The sequence below is a fragment of the Leptinotarsa decemlineata genome, unplaced genomic scaffold (assembly GCF_025532065.1).
Source record: "Leptinotarsa decemlineata unplaced genomic scaffold, Ldec_3_MD MMD2_tig00003192_RagTag_RagTag, whole genome shotgun sequence".
Lineage (NCBI taxonomy): Eukaryota > Metazoa > Arthropoda > Insecta > Coleoptera > Chrysomelidae > Leptinotarsa > Leptinotarsa decemlineata.
Genome location: NW_027412582.1, coordinates 2,254,100 through 2,270,799, shown reverse-complemented (window position 1 = coordinate 2,270,799; position 16,700 = coordinate 2,254,100). Strand labels below are relative to the sequence as shown.

The following is a 16,700-nucleotide window of genomic DNA, read 5'->3' as shown; positions in this document are numbered from 1 at the left end:
TCATGTGAACTGTCAATTACTGATAATCGTATGATTATCAGTATTTATAGATAATCGTTTGAAATGTCGATTATAGATAATCGTATGAACTGTCAATTACTGATAATCGTATGAACTGTCAATTACTGATAATCGTATGATCTGTCGGTTATACATAATCGTATGATCTGTCGGTTATAGATAATCGTTTGAACTGTCGGTTATAGATAATCGTATGAACTGTCAATTACTGATAATCGTATGATAATCAGTAATTATAGATATTCGTTTGAAATGTCGATTATAGATAATCGTATGAACTGTCAATTACTGATAATCGTATGATCTGTCGGTTATAGATAATTGTTTGGACTGTCGGTTATAGATAATCATATGAACTGTCAATTACTGATAATCGTAAAATTATCAGTAATTATAGATAATCGTTTGAAATGTCGATTATAGATAATCGTATGAACTGTCAATTACTGATTATCGTATGATTATCAGTAATTATAGATAATCGTTTGAAATGTCGATTATAGATAATCGTATGAACTATCAATTACTGATAATAGTATGATCTGTCGGTTATAGATAATCGTTTGAACTGTCGGTTATAGATAATCATATGAACTGTCAATTACTGATAATCGTAAAATTATCAGTAATTATAGATAATCGTTTGAAATGTCGATTATAGATAATCATATGAGCTGTCAATTACTGATAATCATATGATCTGTCGTTTGAACTGTCGGTTATAGATAATCGTATGAACTGTCAATTACTGATAATCGTATGATTATCAGTAATTATAGATAATCGTTTGAAATGTCGATTATAGATAATCGTATGAACTGTCACTTTAAGATAATCGTTTGATCTGTCTATTATAGATAATCGACAGTTTGTTTTGTCAACTATCAAAAGTACTGTAGCTTTCAGCACCTTATTCATCCCCCTTCTCAACAAACGAAATATAATAAAATCACAGCAGAAACGTAAATATAGCCGTCTCGATATCACAGAATGAAAACGAACTCTATTAAAAAAAAAGTAAACCTGAAATTACGCGAGAACCCTTGCTCTTCTCGAAACCAAAACGTTCATCTTTTAAGAAACATATTGGAAATATCGTTTTGCGATGGGTACGCACAATTGGGATTGTACACAATTACTGAAGGCTGATAAATAAACATACTTTGCTGAATATAGTCCGGGGTGACAATAAACTGCTTATTGCTATCTAGATTTGCACTTATCACTTGCTGTTGCTGCTGCTGTTGCTGCGGTGGTTGTTGCTGCTGCGTGGCTGCGGAAGATTGGGCCGGAGCCGCTTGTGAGACTTCCGCAGTGGCCTTGACAGCTTGCAGAAGGGCGGAAGTTTGCGATTGTTGACCATTCACGAGAATCTGACGACCGCCAGTCGCAACATTGTCGCAAGTCTGCAAGCATTGTCACACTTAGAAACCCTTTCGTTACACATACGAGGCAAAGTAAAGATGTGCGGGTCAAAGCAAAACAAATTATCATCAAGCACAAAAGTTTATTGAAGAAAGCGTTTATAAAAGCGAATTTCAATCCAATTTGGGTTAAATAATATCATGTAAAATTACTGACATAGTCTTCAATTCTATTATGCTCATTTTATATATACAGCTTAACCTAATGATAAAGCGCATGAAATGAAGCAAAGCAGGAAAACATTTCGAGTGACAATTGAAACACAAATAACCTATCAACATACATAAACTATAACAAATTTCATTATTTGACATCACAAATATGCCAAAGTCAACGTGTATACGCTTACTGATTATTGACTATTTACAAAGTTCTGTGCAAAATAAATATTCATAAAACTAGTTTTAAAACTATCAGTTAATGTATAGTTTCGATGCTCAGACATGAAACTTACAGTTACAGCTACAATATCGATTCTGATGACTAGATTCGTTGAACAATTCAACAGAAACACAACTTCCTTGTCAATGGTTTTTAACCAGTTAAAAAATATTATTCATTACAGTAACTTGAGTGGAAGCTGCATGAAATAACTCATTTCAATGTTAGGATTCAAGTAACGGTTAAACAAGCTTTGGGGCTCACTAGAAATGAAAATGCTAGTTATTGTGTTAGTATTAGGCGCCGTGAGTAAAGATATACAGTGTGTCCCTGACGAGACAGTTATTCCTCAAAGAAATTAATCAGGCAGCATTTTGGGGCTTCCCAAAACTATATACAGGGCTATTCAAATTCGTTTCTGTACATGGGGATCTCGTAAACGATAAGACATAAAGTGTCGGTTGAATTGTGTATTTTAGAGACCCTATTCAATGATGTAAAGAAATCGAATATAGCTCTTTTGGTTCTGGAGATATACAGAAAAAACCAAAAAATCCCAAATTATTTTTTTGCCTATATCTTCTTTATTTGCAGACATATTGAAATTCTGTCCACATTTTGCTATTGGCACCCCCATCTTTGAATTTTTAAATACAGGCCTGTATTTATTTTTTTTTTTAGTTTTTGGATCGTAGACGTTCACTTCATATTGAGAAATTAAAGTCAATTTTATATTTCGGGATTTTTCGGTAATATTTGATTATAATTGTGTGAATTATTCCCTTTTAAATTATAGCCCTGGAGATTGCTTGACTGAGTTGAATAAAAACACAACAATAGCAACTTTCACGTCTCCCTATGTATCGTAGAGTTTTTCGAGATTTTTTTTTTCTTTTTTAGGTACCTATCCATATTTTTTCCATTGCTCTGAGCGTTTTCTACAATGAATTTCGAATAAGAAAACCTTTTATGATTATTTGAAACATATCTACATCAAAAGGATGGAAAACAGTGAAACTCAACAACATCCAACTCTCGAAAACAGCCAAACTCCTTGGTATGTTTATAGATAAAACCTTGTCTTGGGAGCCCCATATTGATTATGTCTGCAAAAATTTGAACCAAGCGTTATTTGCAAGACAGATCAAAGACGTACTTAGTTTAGAGACATATGACTCAAAACGTATTAATGTGGGGTTCTTCTGTGGGGGCAATACGTGTTTTTATTGTTCAAAAAAGAATAATTAGAACTATGTTTAATATTGCACCCAGGGATAGCTGTAGACCTGCTTTCTGCAAGAACAAGATGCTAACGTTACCTTGTATCTATATATATATATATATATATATATATATATATATATATATATATATATATATATATATATATATATATATATATATATAAAACTCTGCTCCATGGGAAAAATAATGTACCCAATCTGAGAGATGAATCAATAGTTCATAACTATGCAACACGGAATAGACATTTATCAACTATCCCAAAACATAAAACATCGACATTCAAGGAATCAATTGCATATAATGGCATAATATTATTCAATACTTTGCCTCAAGATATTAATATTTGCATATTATATATACCATTTAAAATACATTGTTATCATGATTATTGCTTTCACTGCATTTCTTTCATCCTAGTTAAAGATAAATTTACTTGTTTGAAGGTGATTGACAATGTTTCATGATGAATTTCACTAGTTCGGACTTCCATTGTCTACTATATAAAATGATTTGAAATCCCTGACACAACTAAAAATCAAAAATGAATAGCTGAAAATAAGAATTATATTAACCAAAATAGTGAAATAAAATACAAGTAAAAATAGAAAGAAAATAAAAATAAAAAGTGGAGCGATTCCAAGTCACGTTAGTTCACGACTTTTTATTTTTATTTTCTTTCTATTTTTACTTGTATTTTATTTCACTATTATTTCATTTCAGGTTTATTTTGGTTAATATAATTCTTATTTTCAGCTATTCATTTTTAATTCTTCTTTTTTAGTTGTTTCAGGGATTTCAAATCTTTTATATAGTAGACAATGAAAGTCCGAACTAGTGAAATTCATAAATTTACTTTCTGTATATTTATGTATGTGTGTTTGTGTTATTTTCTATATATGTATATAGTTAAGTACCTGTTTCAAGTGTCCAATCTATGTTATACTGTGAACCGTTATTATTGTTTTAGATAATTTTCATATTTTTATTCATGACATGTCCTAAATCATGTATATGATCGAAAAAACGAATGAAGTTATCATTATTATTATTATTAAAATATATTATATGTTTTAATAAGCAAAAAAGAAATGATAGCAATAATAACATCCGAAACGAACACTATAATTGTAATGAAAATTGAAATGAAGTAATTTATATAGGTACCCAAAAAAATTATTGGCGCAATAAATGTTCGAATTGGAGCCCTTTCATTTTGAGACATTTTTAAACTCGGTTTTTCATATTATTTATTGCCTTCAATACATTTATTTGCTGCATTGTTGCGAAATCATTTAAAATCCTCAATTTCGAGTCTTCCACATTTTCTATATCTCTGCCAGCGTAAATCCTATTTTTCAACGTCCCCCATAGAAAATAGTCCAAAATAGTAAGGTCTGGTGATCTTGCAGACCATTTTATTATCCCATTATTTGTCTCGAAATGGAAGGGCTCCAATTCGAACATTTATTGCACAATTAATTTTTTTGTGTATATAAATTACTTCATTTCAATTTTCATTATAATTATAGTGTTCGTTTCGGATGTTATTAATGCTACCATTTTTTTTGCTCATCAGAACACATATAGTATATTTTTGTTGTAGATATGTTTCAGATAATCATAAAAGGTTTTTTATTCGAAGTTCATTGTAGAAAACGCTCAGAGCAATGGAAAAAATATAAATAGGTACCTAAAACTGAAAAAAAAAACTCTCGAAAAACTCTACAGTACATAGAGAGACGTGAAAGTTGCTATTGTGTTTTTATTCAACTCACTCAACCAATATCCAGGGCCGTAATTTAAAAGGGAATAATTCACACAATCATAATCGAATATTACCGAAAAATCCCGAAATATAAAATTTAATTTAATTTCTCAGTAGAAGTGAACGTCTACGATCCAAAAACTACAACAAAAAATACAGGTCCGTATTTGAAAATTCAAAGATGGGGGGTGGCCCAAGTCAGATGACACCCTGTATAAAAGGTTCATGGATATATTCTGAGAGCCCACATCAAGTGCCAATAGCAAAATGTGGACAGATTTTCAATATGTCTGCGAATAAAGAAGATATAGGCAAAAAAATAATTTGGGATTTTTTGGTTTTTCCTGTATATCTTCAGAACCAACAGAGCTTAATTCGATTTCTTTACATCATTGAATAGGTCTCTAAAATACGCAACTTTTCCACAATTTAACCGACACTCTATCTCTTATCGTTTACGAGATCCCCATGTACAGAAACGAATTTGAATAGCCCTGTATATCACAGTTTTTCTCCAAATAAAATATTATAACCGATTAATGGGGGAGGGGCTGTTTCCCTCCAAAGCACACTGCACACGTTATAATGTTATTCATCCACGATTTGACTGTCTATTCAGAAAATTGCATGACTGTTTACACTTACCTTCATCAACAAATCATTATCAGTATTAACAAATCAAATAAAATAAAAAGGACATCAAATTTCAAAATAAACTTTACGTTCCAAGCAAAGAAAATAATGTTCTTCGAAAATCGAGTAATATTTCGGTAGTAGTGAACATAGGAATACGAGGGAGATGCCAGAAGTACCCGGTCTGACCTAGAAATGGCGGTACTTGTTCGAAAGATATCACTGTATAGAAAGTACACAATCTATAAAGCATATGTTTCAAGTTTGAAGACGCTGCCTTGTTTAGTATTTGTTTGGCAGCCATCAATAGCAAACGTTTTCGGCGAATTTGTGAGAATGGCCTTGAAAACAATTAAATTATCTGAAACAACGGCTATAAGGAAAATAACAAGATTAAGGCTTCCCAATAACCCCAAACACAACCCTCCAAATCCTCTGCTGTACCAGCTCACTGGTATTATCCGTATCGAGGAAATACTACCGTCACTTACTCAGAAGTTTGCTAGAAAAGACGACAATGTAGAAATCATTAGAAAGTATGCTGTGACAAGAAACCTCCATGCAGGAGTACGACATCGACACCCAATAGAAACACTGTTAGAAAAATCAACACAACTTTGTCAATGAAATTGTGTTATAGTTTAGCAAAATTGTAATTTTGTTCAATAAATTACAATTATCATTATTATTGGAGAAAACTGGTCATCTGTATGTGGTACAGTACTTCCATTTGAAAGGCCTTAGTAGGCATTTCAAAACTGCGGTAAATCGTATATCATCTGAAAATTTGGACATGAGAAAGCCTTTTTACACCCGAGACAAAAGAACAGTGGTCTCAAAGGCAAACCGTCTCCAAAGAAGGCAAATGTCATCAATGCATCGGTTATTTGGGATGTGCTTGGGTTAATTTTCACTGACTATCTTAAAAAAAGATAAAACTATCAACGGCGGGTACTATGCGGACTTATTGCAACATTTGAGTGAAGAAATCAAGCAAAAACGACCGCATTTGGCTAAGAAAAAAGTGCTTTTTCATCAAGGCAATGCACAGCCCAAATCCATTACAATGACCAAAATTGACGAATTATAGTTTGAATTGCTACCTCATACGAGGGTTGCCTTTTATGTTTCGGGATTTGGCAACCTTGGTTTGCAATCTGGCAACTGACAGCTCTATCGTAAAGTTGGACACTTTTGAGCTTATACAGTGCCATACTCAAAGTACGCACCATATGGGAAACTTTCTTATTAAGGGTTTTTCGACAAAAAGTTATTCTTGATAAAAGTTTGTGCATCCCCTAAAACTAAACATGCCCCAACAGAATACAGTACAACACACTCAATATACGAGGAGCCTTCAAATATTTGATTTTGTGACATGAGTAAAGTACTCTTATTTTGAAAAATCTCGGGAAATGTTATCCAGAAAAGTTGTGTAGCATTGAAAAATACATCTAGATTTGAAGTCATGGCCATATAAGTGGAGTTTTATTTTTTTACCCGTTTTTTTTAAATGGGGACTACGAAAAACAAATTTTTGCTAAAATGATAAATAGACAGCATCCTGTTTACGACGGTTCATTTTAAAAACCTGTAATATTACAAATTACACAACTGTCGTGTTAACCACGGTCAATTTTTTTGAAAAGTAAATTGATTTTCAAAGTTTTTGGTGCAGTTATTTTTATTTTTTGTTATCACCGAAAATTACTCAAAATTATACAGTATTGTAACAAAAACTTAATATTCAATGATATCACAGACAGTCTATGACTTTGTGGGTACCGTTTTGTTTGCATAGCATATTATATTATCATTGATGTCATTTAGTTTCACGCACTATATATAAGTGTTAAATTTTCACCCCACTCTCATTTTATATATTCTTTGTCAATATTTATTTATATGTTTGTAACTATATTATTATTAAATTGTTATATAATTATTGATGCTGTTACTTCCACGAACTATGATACAAGTACTAAATTTTAATATATTCTTATCTTATGTATTTTTATCTATATCATATTGTATATCATATCATACTGTAACATATAATATTATGTATAATGTGTAATTTAGGTGCAAATAAATATTATTATTATCAAAATAAAATAGGTATTTCTGAACAAACTAATTGATTTCCTGGAGATTTTCTTGTCCAAAATAAGAAAGTGTTTCAAGTTGAATCTCCAGAAAATCAATGAGTTTGTTCCGAAATGACTATTTTATTTTAATGTTTTGTGATTTGATATTATTCAATATTGAGTTCTTGTTACAATACTCTATAATTTTGAGTAACTTTCGGTGTTAACAAAAAGTAAAAATAACTTTGCGCCAAAAACTTTGAAAATTAATGAACTTTTCAAAACAATTGACCGTGGTTAACACCATAGTTGTGCAATTTATAATATTACAGGCTTTTAAAATGAACCATTGTATACAGGATGCTATATATTTATCGTTTTAGCAACATTTTTTTCCTAGTCCCCATTTAAAAAAAAAAGGGTAAAAAAATAAAACTTTGCTTAGATGGCCATAACTTCAAATCCAGATGTATTTTTCAATGGTTAACAACTTTTCTGGAGATTCATTTCGAAATTTCGAGATTAAAGTCAAAATATCGAGATTAAAGTCGAAATTTTGAGATAAAAGTCTAAAATTTTCAGATAAAAGTATAAATTTCCAGATAAAAGTATGAATTTCGAAATAAAATTCGAAATTTCGAGATAAAAGTAGACATTTCGAGATAAAAGTAGAAATATCGAGATTAAAGACGAAATTATGAGATTAAAGACGAAATTACGATATTGAAGACGAAATTTCGAGATAAAAGTCTAAAATTCGAGATAAAAGTCTAAAATTTCGAGATAAAAGTCTAAAATTTCGAGATAAAAGTCTAAAATTTCGAGATGAAAGTCTAAAATTTCGAGATACAAGTCAAAATTTTGAGATTAAAGTCGAAATTTCGAGATTGAAGTCGAAATTTCGAGATAAAAGTAGAAATTTCGAGATGAAAGTCGAAATTTCGAGTTTGAAGTAGTAATTTCGAAATTACGAGATCAAAGTTGAAATTTCGAGATAAAAGTTGAAATTTCGAGATAAAAGTCAAAAATTTCCAGATAAAAGTCGAAATTTCGAGATAAAAGTCGAAATTTCGAGATAAAAGTAGAAATTTCGAGATAATAGTAGAAATTTCTGTAACATATAATATTATGTATAATGTGTAATTTAGGTGCAAATAAATATTATTATTATCAAAATAAAATAGGTATTTCTGAACAAACTAATTGATTTCCTGGAGATTTTCTTGTCCAAAATAAGAAAGTGTTTCAAGTTGAATCTCCAGAAAATCAATGAGTTTGTTCCGAAATGACTATTTTACTTTAATGTTTTGTGATTTGATATTATTTAATATTGAGTTCTTGTTACAATACTCTATAATTTTGAGTAACTTTCGGTGTTAACAAAAAGTAAAAATAACTTTGCGCCAAAAACTTTGAAAATTAATGAACTTTTCAAAACAATTGACCGTGGTTAACACCATAGTTGTGCAATTTATAATATTACAGGCTTTTAAAATGAACCATTGTATACAGGATGCTATATATTTATCGTTTTAGCAACATTTTTTTCCTAGTCCCCCCCAAAAAAAAATGGGTAAAAAAATAAAACTTCGCTTAGATGGCCATAACTTCAAATCCAGATGTATTTTTCAATGCTTAACAACTTTTCTTAATAACATTTCCCGAAATTTTTCAAAATAAGAGTACTTTACTCTTGTTACAAAATCAAATATTTGAAGTCTCCTCGTATATTACGTGTGTTGTACTGTATTTTGTTGGTGCATGTTTAGTTTAAGGGGATGCACAAACTTTTATCTAGAATAACTTTTTGTCGAAAAACGCTATTTGTGTTGTTTGTTTACAGTAACTTAAAAGATTCATCTCGGCCCAAAAATGGAATTAAATCGTTAACATTTTCGTGCAATTATTTTTTACAATGTTGACTGTCAAAAAAATTTGCTCGCGTTGGACCCCACACAATTTGTCAATCGCTCACAAAAAGGCTCGTGTCGATTTCCAAGCAAATGGTCGCTTGTTTTCTCGGAAAAACTGGACATGTCGCAACCGTACCACTAGAACAACGCAGAACAGTCAATTCTGAGTGGTACACAACCATTTGTTTGCCAGTTGTCTTCCAAGAAATCAGGAAAACCAACCGCCGAAGACGGATCAGTCTTCACCACGACAATGCGAGCTCTCACACATCGGCTCAAACAACTGCATTTTTAAGCACCCAAAACATCGACTTGATGAGTCATCCACCATATAGTCCTGACTTGGCACCGAATGACTTCTTTTTATTCCAGCACGTAAAAAACAAACTGAGAGGTCAACGTTTTTTGACACCTGAAGAAGCAGTTGCTGCATTCAAAATGAATGTTTTGGAGATACCTCGATCAGAGTGGCAAAAGTGCTTCGACAATTGGTTCAAACGCTTGCAAAAGTGTATATATATTCATAGGGAATATTTTGAAAAACAAAGTGATTTTTGTTTTTTGATATTTGTTTTTGTACTCTAATTCCGAAATATAAAAGACAACCCTCGTACAACCTATTTGCCAGATTTAACCCCCTTGGACTATTTTCTGTTCCCAAACTTGAAAACATGTCTCGGAGGTCAACGATTTTCAAACGATGAAGAAGTGATGTTGGCAGTTGGCAGTTTTTTCCCAAAATGTTCGTGTTATCCTTGTTCGGCCGGGTACTTTATAGAACGCCCTCGTATTCGATAAATAAGTTAACCAAAACATAAAACAAAAGGTCTTTTAGGTTTCAAATTTATCAATTTTGAAAAACTGATATCTGCTACAAGTTTTTTCTTCTCTCTGGGCTCTAATCTTTTAACGAACATCTCAGTTACTACAACGAACAGATCGTAGTTGAAAAATTGACAGATTGTTGATTTAATAGGAGAAAAAAACCTGTGATGAATCTTGCACTGAGTTCTTCATGACTTCATCTTTCTTAAGGCTTACCAAAAACAAAACCCAAACTTCTTTTATGGAAAAGAAATCCGAATCAACGAAACCTCGGCACAAGATTCAACTTTCTTTGGTTTTTTTTGTCCTGAAACCTAGAAGCATGGTCACCAAATACCCAAAACACTCGTATCGGTCAATTATTATTTATTCAGAAGAGACGGAAAGGAGATATTTTATGTTTCTTGTGACGCCACAAAAGCTGAACATATTCCAATGCAACTTCCACTCAACATATCACAAATAACCATATACAACAAGAACATTTGCAGGTACGCAACAATCCATTCGTGACATGCAGATAGAGATTATAAACAGACCTAACAATGTTTTGGCGCAGTGTCATGCATTGTTTTCTCTGGATAATTCATAAAACCATCAACGGACAATAAGTATGTGATAAAACCGAAAACAAACATGGATCATCATCAAGATATGACCTTTTTCATTCATTTTACGAAATTGCAAGACATAAAATACAATATGAATGATTCGATACTGCAAAAGCTATTTTTCGGGTATTCCAGCCGTAGTCTATGTGACGTTTCGTCTACAACTGCGACTGACATTATCAAGGGCGACGTGGTAACCGTCCTAGTTAGTGCCCAAGTTGTTGCTCCCGTTTTTACAAACGCATTGACTACAAAGCTTGCATTTGAAACTGGTTTCACTATATTATTATTGTGCGTTGCTTGGTTTCTCTTAATTAAACTACGCGACCTTGTTTGGTACTATTAAGGCCAGGAAGCCAGATTTTATTAATGTTCATTGCCTCTTCTATGTATTTGAACACAGCGAAATTGTTGAAACGGACAAACCGACGAATCAGCTGCAGCCCAACACGCTCTTAACAAACAAGGCACTCACGTTATTTCAATAAAACTGAAAATTACTACCCAAGAGTATATACAGGGGCAAAAGTATTTCAAAACCACAGAGATCATTTCAATAGAAAAGGAGAGGCAATGAACGTTAATAAAATCTGGCTACCTCTCCTTAATTGTACCAAACAAGGTCAAGTAATCCAATTGAGAGAAACCAAGCCACGTCAAATACAGGGCTTCATAGTCCATGGTAAAAAAAAACCAGAAGTTCTTACACAGCTATCTTCAACCATGAAAGTTTACATTCTTTGATAGTCCGATAGTAATTTTTCATTGTTTCAAACTCAAGTGTTTCAAAACATAATAACCATTCAAAGTTGTACGGAACAGTAAACAAAAAATTGATAATATTGGCCAAGATTTCAAATTTCCTATTTAATATTATTAAATAACCAAAGGCCGGCCTTTTTTTTCAAAAATTAAGAGCAAACTCTGCTTTCTCAGTCTTTCATTTATTTATTTGGTGCTCTGAAATAGAATTCATCATCAGACTGATTCAATATCAAAATTTTTAGATATGCTATCCCAAAATCTTTAAAAAAAAACATCTTTTGCGATACTCAAAGATAAATTACTCTCCGAATCGACAGTTTCGCAGAACCTCTTTGGATTTTAGGTTATGCTGTAACAAAAACGATAATACAACTAAAGAGAAGACAATCCAGACTGGTAGGCGGTTGTCAAACAAAACACAAAGTACCAAACGTTTCTCTTGCTACTGCAGCAGACATCATCAGTGTTACATGCGTCGACTGCCAGAGCGAAGGCTACATCTCGAAGTCAACGCACATAACACTGACGATGCCTGCGGCAGTAGCAGACGAAACGGTGTTGGTACTTCAGGTTCTTTGTGACCAAGGCCAACTAGCTCGGATTGTGTTAATTTTGAAATCAGATATCTGAAAAGTACAAAAAAGGGGTTCCAAAAGGAAAGAATTGATCCAGATGCCTAAACTAGTTCTGGGTGAAAAAATCAAGTCGCAAATATGACCTTGAATGTTACAAGAAACGTGTTTCTTTTAATTTTTTAGGCTACAACATCTCAAAATCTTGCCGAGACGGAGAAGATACTGCCATATCTTCTTATAAAGGGTGTTTTTTATAGAGGTGCAAGTTGGCAACACTTTTTCAACTGGCGGCCATTTTGTCAGATGTCAAGTGATTTATCTTTAGTTTGGTTTGGCATTCCAACATGAATAGACTGACGCCTGAACAACGCTTCCAAATAATGCACACTTACTTCGAAAATCATGGATCTGTTCAAAATACATATCGCCCTCTACGTCCATTTTACGGTCAACATATCACACAGCTCGTATCACGTTTTGGACTCGTGAATTGGCCTCCAAGATCGCGCGATTTAACGCCGCTAGACTATTTTCTGTGGGGATATGTGAAGTCGCTGGTCTACGCCGATAAATCCGAAACGATTGACCACTTGGAGAACCAAATTTGCCGCGTTACTGACGATATACGGCCACAAATGTTGGGAAAAAGACAATATATCTAGGAGAATACTACGAGCCCTACAATCAAGACATAGACAAACATATCATCTCCGTCTATGAATATTGTTTGAACGATCATTACTATCCTACAGCCTGGCAAGAAAGAATAATAATTACCATTCCAAAGCCCAATACAGATCATTCACAGACCTGCAACTACAGATCCATTACTCTTCTTCCAGTGTTAGGAAAAACTTCGAGAAAAACATCAAATATAAACTCAGTGGACATATCAATATACCAATGTATCGATTTGGTTTTAGAGAAAACAGAAATACAACCCACCCTATAGTAATTGTAACATCTAACGTACAAACAGCACGGAAGACCAACCTACATTCTGCGGCGCTGTTTTTGGATATCAATAAAGCTTTCGATAGCGTTTGGTATGAAGGAATGTTATATAAACTTCACGAATTAAACACCCCTCCCCATCTTCTCTGTATAATAAAACAATATTTGGGAACAGAACCCTCACAGAGTCAGAAATTCATTCTCCAAAAAATTTGCTCCCCGACAAGGGGTTCCACAAGGCTCTCCGTTATCTCCAATTCTCTATAATATATACTGCCATGATATACAGTGTGTCCGCAAGTATGGAATAAATTCGATATTTCCAAAGGCAAAGGGCGTTTTACAAAAACCTGAAACACGTCGATTTTCAATATTCTGAATTTCACAACAAAATTTCATTATACAGGGTGATCCATATTAATGTGATGACGTCATCGGTAATTTTTTTAAATGCAACACCCTGTATTTGAGGTTACTTTTAGATAATCCGTAACGAGCTGATTCCGAAAAGGTATGATACTTGGGGTCAACGGATAGAATTTGAAAGCAGAATTTGATATCTAATAAAAGTAGAAATTAATTAATTATTTTATATTTTTTTCTAATGATCAATTCAACAATGGGAAAGTAATCCAGTAATAAATACATGACCTTATTTTAAATCTTCGAACTGCAGTCCTCGTTGTAGTTGACAGTAACCGTGCTAACAAGTATTTTTTATCAAAAAAAAAAAAAAAAAAAAAGTTGTATTAATATTGCTTCGAATTAATTTGAAGTAGTAATGAATTTAAGTGTGAAGCAAAGAATTGAAATACTTATGATGATTGGCTACGGAGACAGATCACGAACTCAGATGGTAATGTGTAACTTATTTAATGAAAAATATCCAGAAAGACGCATAACGCAGTCAGCAGTAAGTAAGATTGAAAAGAAATTTCGAGAAACTGGTACAGTTGGAAATGCACGAAATCAGGTCGTCGTTCTGTAAATGATGATAAAAAACAAGATGTTCTACTTGCTTTTGAAGAAGATGTGCACACTTCTGTTCGTAAAGTTAGTCGTGATTTCGATGTCAGTAAAACAAATGTACACAAAGTATTAAAATTTGAAAAATGGCATTCCTTCAAAATCTAACTTCTACAGGAATTAAACGAGGATGATCCAGATAGAAGAATAGAATTTTGTGAAGCCATGATGGATAACTGTCACCGAGACCGTCTCCTCGTAAAAAATATTTTTTTTTCTGATGAAGCCACTTTTACATTAAATGGTGGGGGTCAACCGTCAGAATTGTAGGTACTGGGCCAAAGAAAACCCCCACTGGATGCGTGAGTTTCATACACAATACCCGCAAAAAAGGTAAATGTATGGGCTGGCATTGTAAGAAACAGGATCATCGGACCCTACTTTTTCGACGGTACTTTAGACGGGCCAACCTTCAGTTTTTAAGGGGATATCTTGTACCTACTTTAATTAATTTATTCCCCAGTAGAATTAATCCCGAAAGTTTTTGGTTTCAACAGGATGGTGCGCCTCCACATTATGCTGCAGATGTTCGAAGGTATCTCGACCAAATGTTTACGAACCGATGGATTGGTAGAAGTGGACACATTGAATGGCCAGCGAGGTCGCCAGACTTAAATCCGTTGGATTACTTTATGTGGGGCCATCTGAAGAATGTTGTTTATAAAACGAAACCAGCAACTATTCAAGAATTAAAAGAGAAAATTCGAACAGAAATGAACAATATTTCTCAAGAAACCATAAACAAGGTTCAACAAGAATTTATTCCACGTTTAGGTTACTGTCAAATACAGCAAGGACTACAGTTCGAACATTTAAAAAAAATATATGATGGAATCGGCCGATACTTGATGAAAATCCAAAACTAACGTATTCCAAAAACACTTTATTGTGAGATTTTCACTAAATTGTTTTACAAAAACGCAACACGTGTTTCGCCATACAATGGCTTCATCTGGCGTGTTGAAAGACACAAGAAAGTCATGTATTTATTACTGGATTACTTTCCCATTGTCAAATCATTAGAAAAAAATATTAAATAATTAATTAATTTCTACTTTCATTAGATATCAATAAAATTTATTTTCTAAGAGCACATCTTTCAAATTCTGTCCGTTAGACCCCAAGTATCATACCTTTTCGGAATCAGCTCGTTACGGATTATCTAAAACTGACAGCAAATACAGGGTGTTGCATTTAAAAAAATTACCGATGACGTCATCACATTAATATGGACCACCCTGTATAATGAAATTTTGTTGTAAAATATAGAATATTAAAATTTTTCAGGTTTTTGTAAAACGACCTTTGATTTTGGAAATATTGAATTTATTCCACATTTTGCGGACACACTGTATACAATCACAACTTGGAAGACAAGAATGGATTTAATGAAAACCTTTACATTTTACAGTATGCAGATGACACTGCCCTAGTTTCACACAACCGCACGCTAGCACTCACAATAGAGGAACTGCAAAATCTCGTTGACAGGACAACTATCTGGTTCAACAAATGGAGATTGAGACCAAACCCGAAAAAATCACAATTTATCATTTTTCATCACAACTCTTCAGAGACGCTACCATCAACAACGAAATGGTAAGTAAGAAAGAGGCAACTTGGGAGTTAACATTGACCACAAAATCACTTGAACAGCCATACATAAATGATTAAAAAAAAATGCATCAATAAAGGAAAATACTTTCGGAGTCTGATATTAAAAAAAAAGAGGAATCAACACTAAAACTACAGCTAAAATATATAAAATGATCTGTCGTCCACTTCTCGAATATGCACATGTATCAAGAAGGAGTAGTAGAGAGCCAAAAACTGTCTTTAAAAAAAAAAAAAAAAATTCAAGTTGTCGTAATCCTGCATTAAAAAATCTCCAAACAGCTGAGACATCTACACTAAGGAGTACTACTAAAATGTGTCACCCTCAGAACATACTACACAATTCCTCAAATGCACTGCTTTATAGAACTACAAAAGTGAAACCTATGAAGGAGAGACTATCAGACCTAGGAAAGTGTTTTGCCAAAAATGAAACCAACTTGGAGACCCTACAGGCATTATGTAGGGAAAAAGCTGAAGGACAACCATCCGAATTCAAATACCCGGAAAAAACTATTTGAGAAAGCATCAAATCACTCTCATAATTTATATTTTTTTGTCAGAAATATTAATGTATCTCAAATCTATTATGTAAGCGAATGTAAAAATTACTGCAAATATTTAAAAATTGTACACTGGCTGAAGGACTTCGGTCAATGGCCTTTAGTATTCACCAATAAATGATATTTATTATTATTATAATTATTTGTTGGAAAAAGTTATCGAATATTAGGCCTCCAGATTAGAGTATGTCCGAGCCAGCCGTGGCGATCATATGCCAGAAGTCATATTTTATTATAATGCCAGAAGATTATCTTTCAAATGAAGTAAATTTCTACAGGAGAGCAGAAGGGCCACAT

General features: G+C 33.1%; 1 protein-coding gene across 5 annotated transcripts in view; it reads right to left on the bottom strand.

Annotated features, from left to right (window-relative positions):
• Positions 1-16,700, bottom strand: part of E(bx) (nucleosome-remodeling factor subunit NURF301 E(bx)) — a 110,133-nt gene that overhangs the window by 33,039 nt on the left and 60,394 nt on the right. For all 5 annotated transcript variants that reach the window (XM_074177693.1, XM_074177692.1, XM_074177689.1 and 2 more), the window contains one exon: positions 1,184-1,427. In XM_074177693.1, the coding sequence (XP_074033794.1) occupies positions 1,184-1,427 (244 nt within the window). The remainder of the gene's footprint in view (positions 1-1,183; positions 1,428-16,700) is intronic.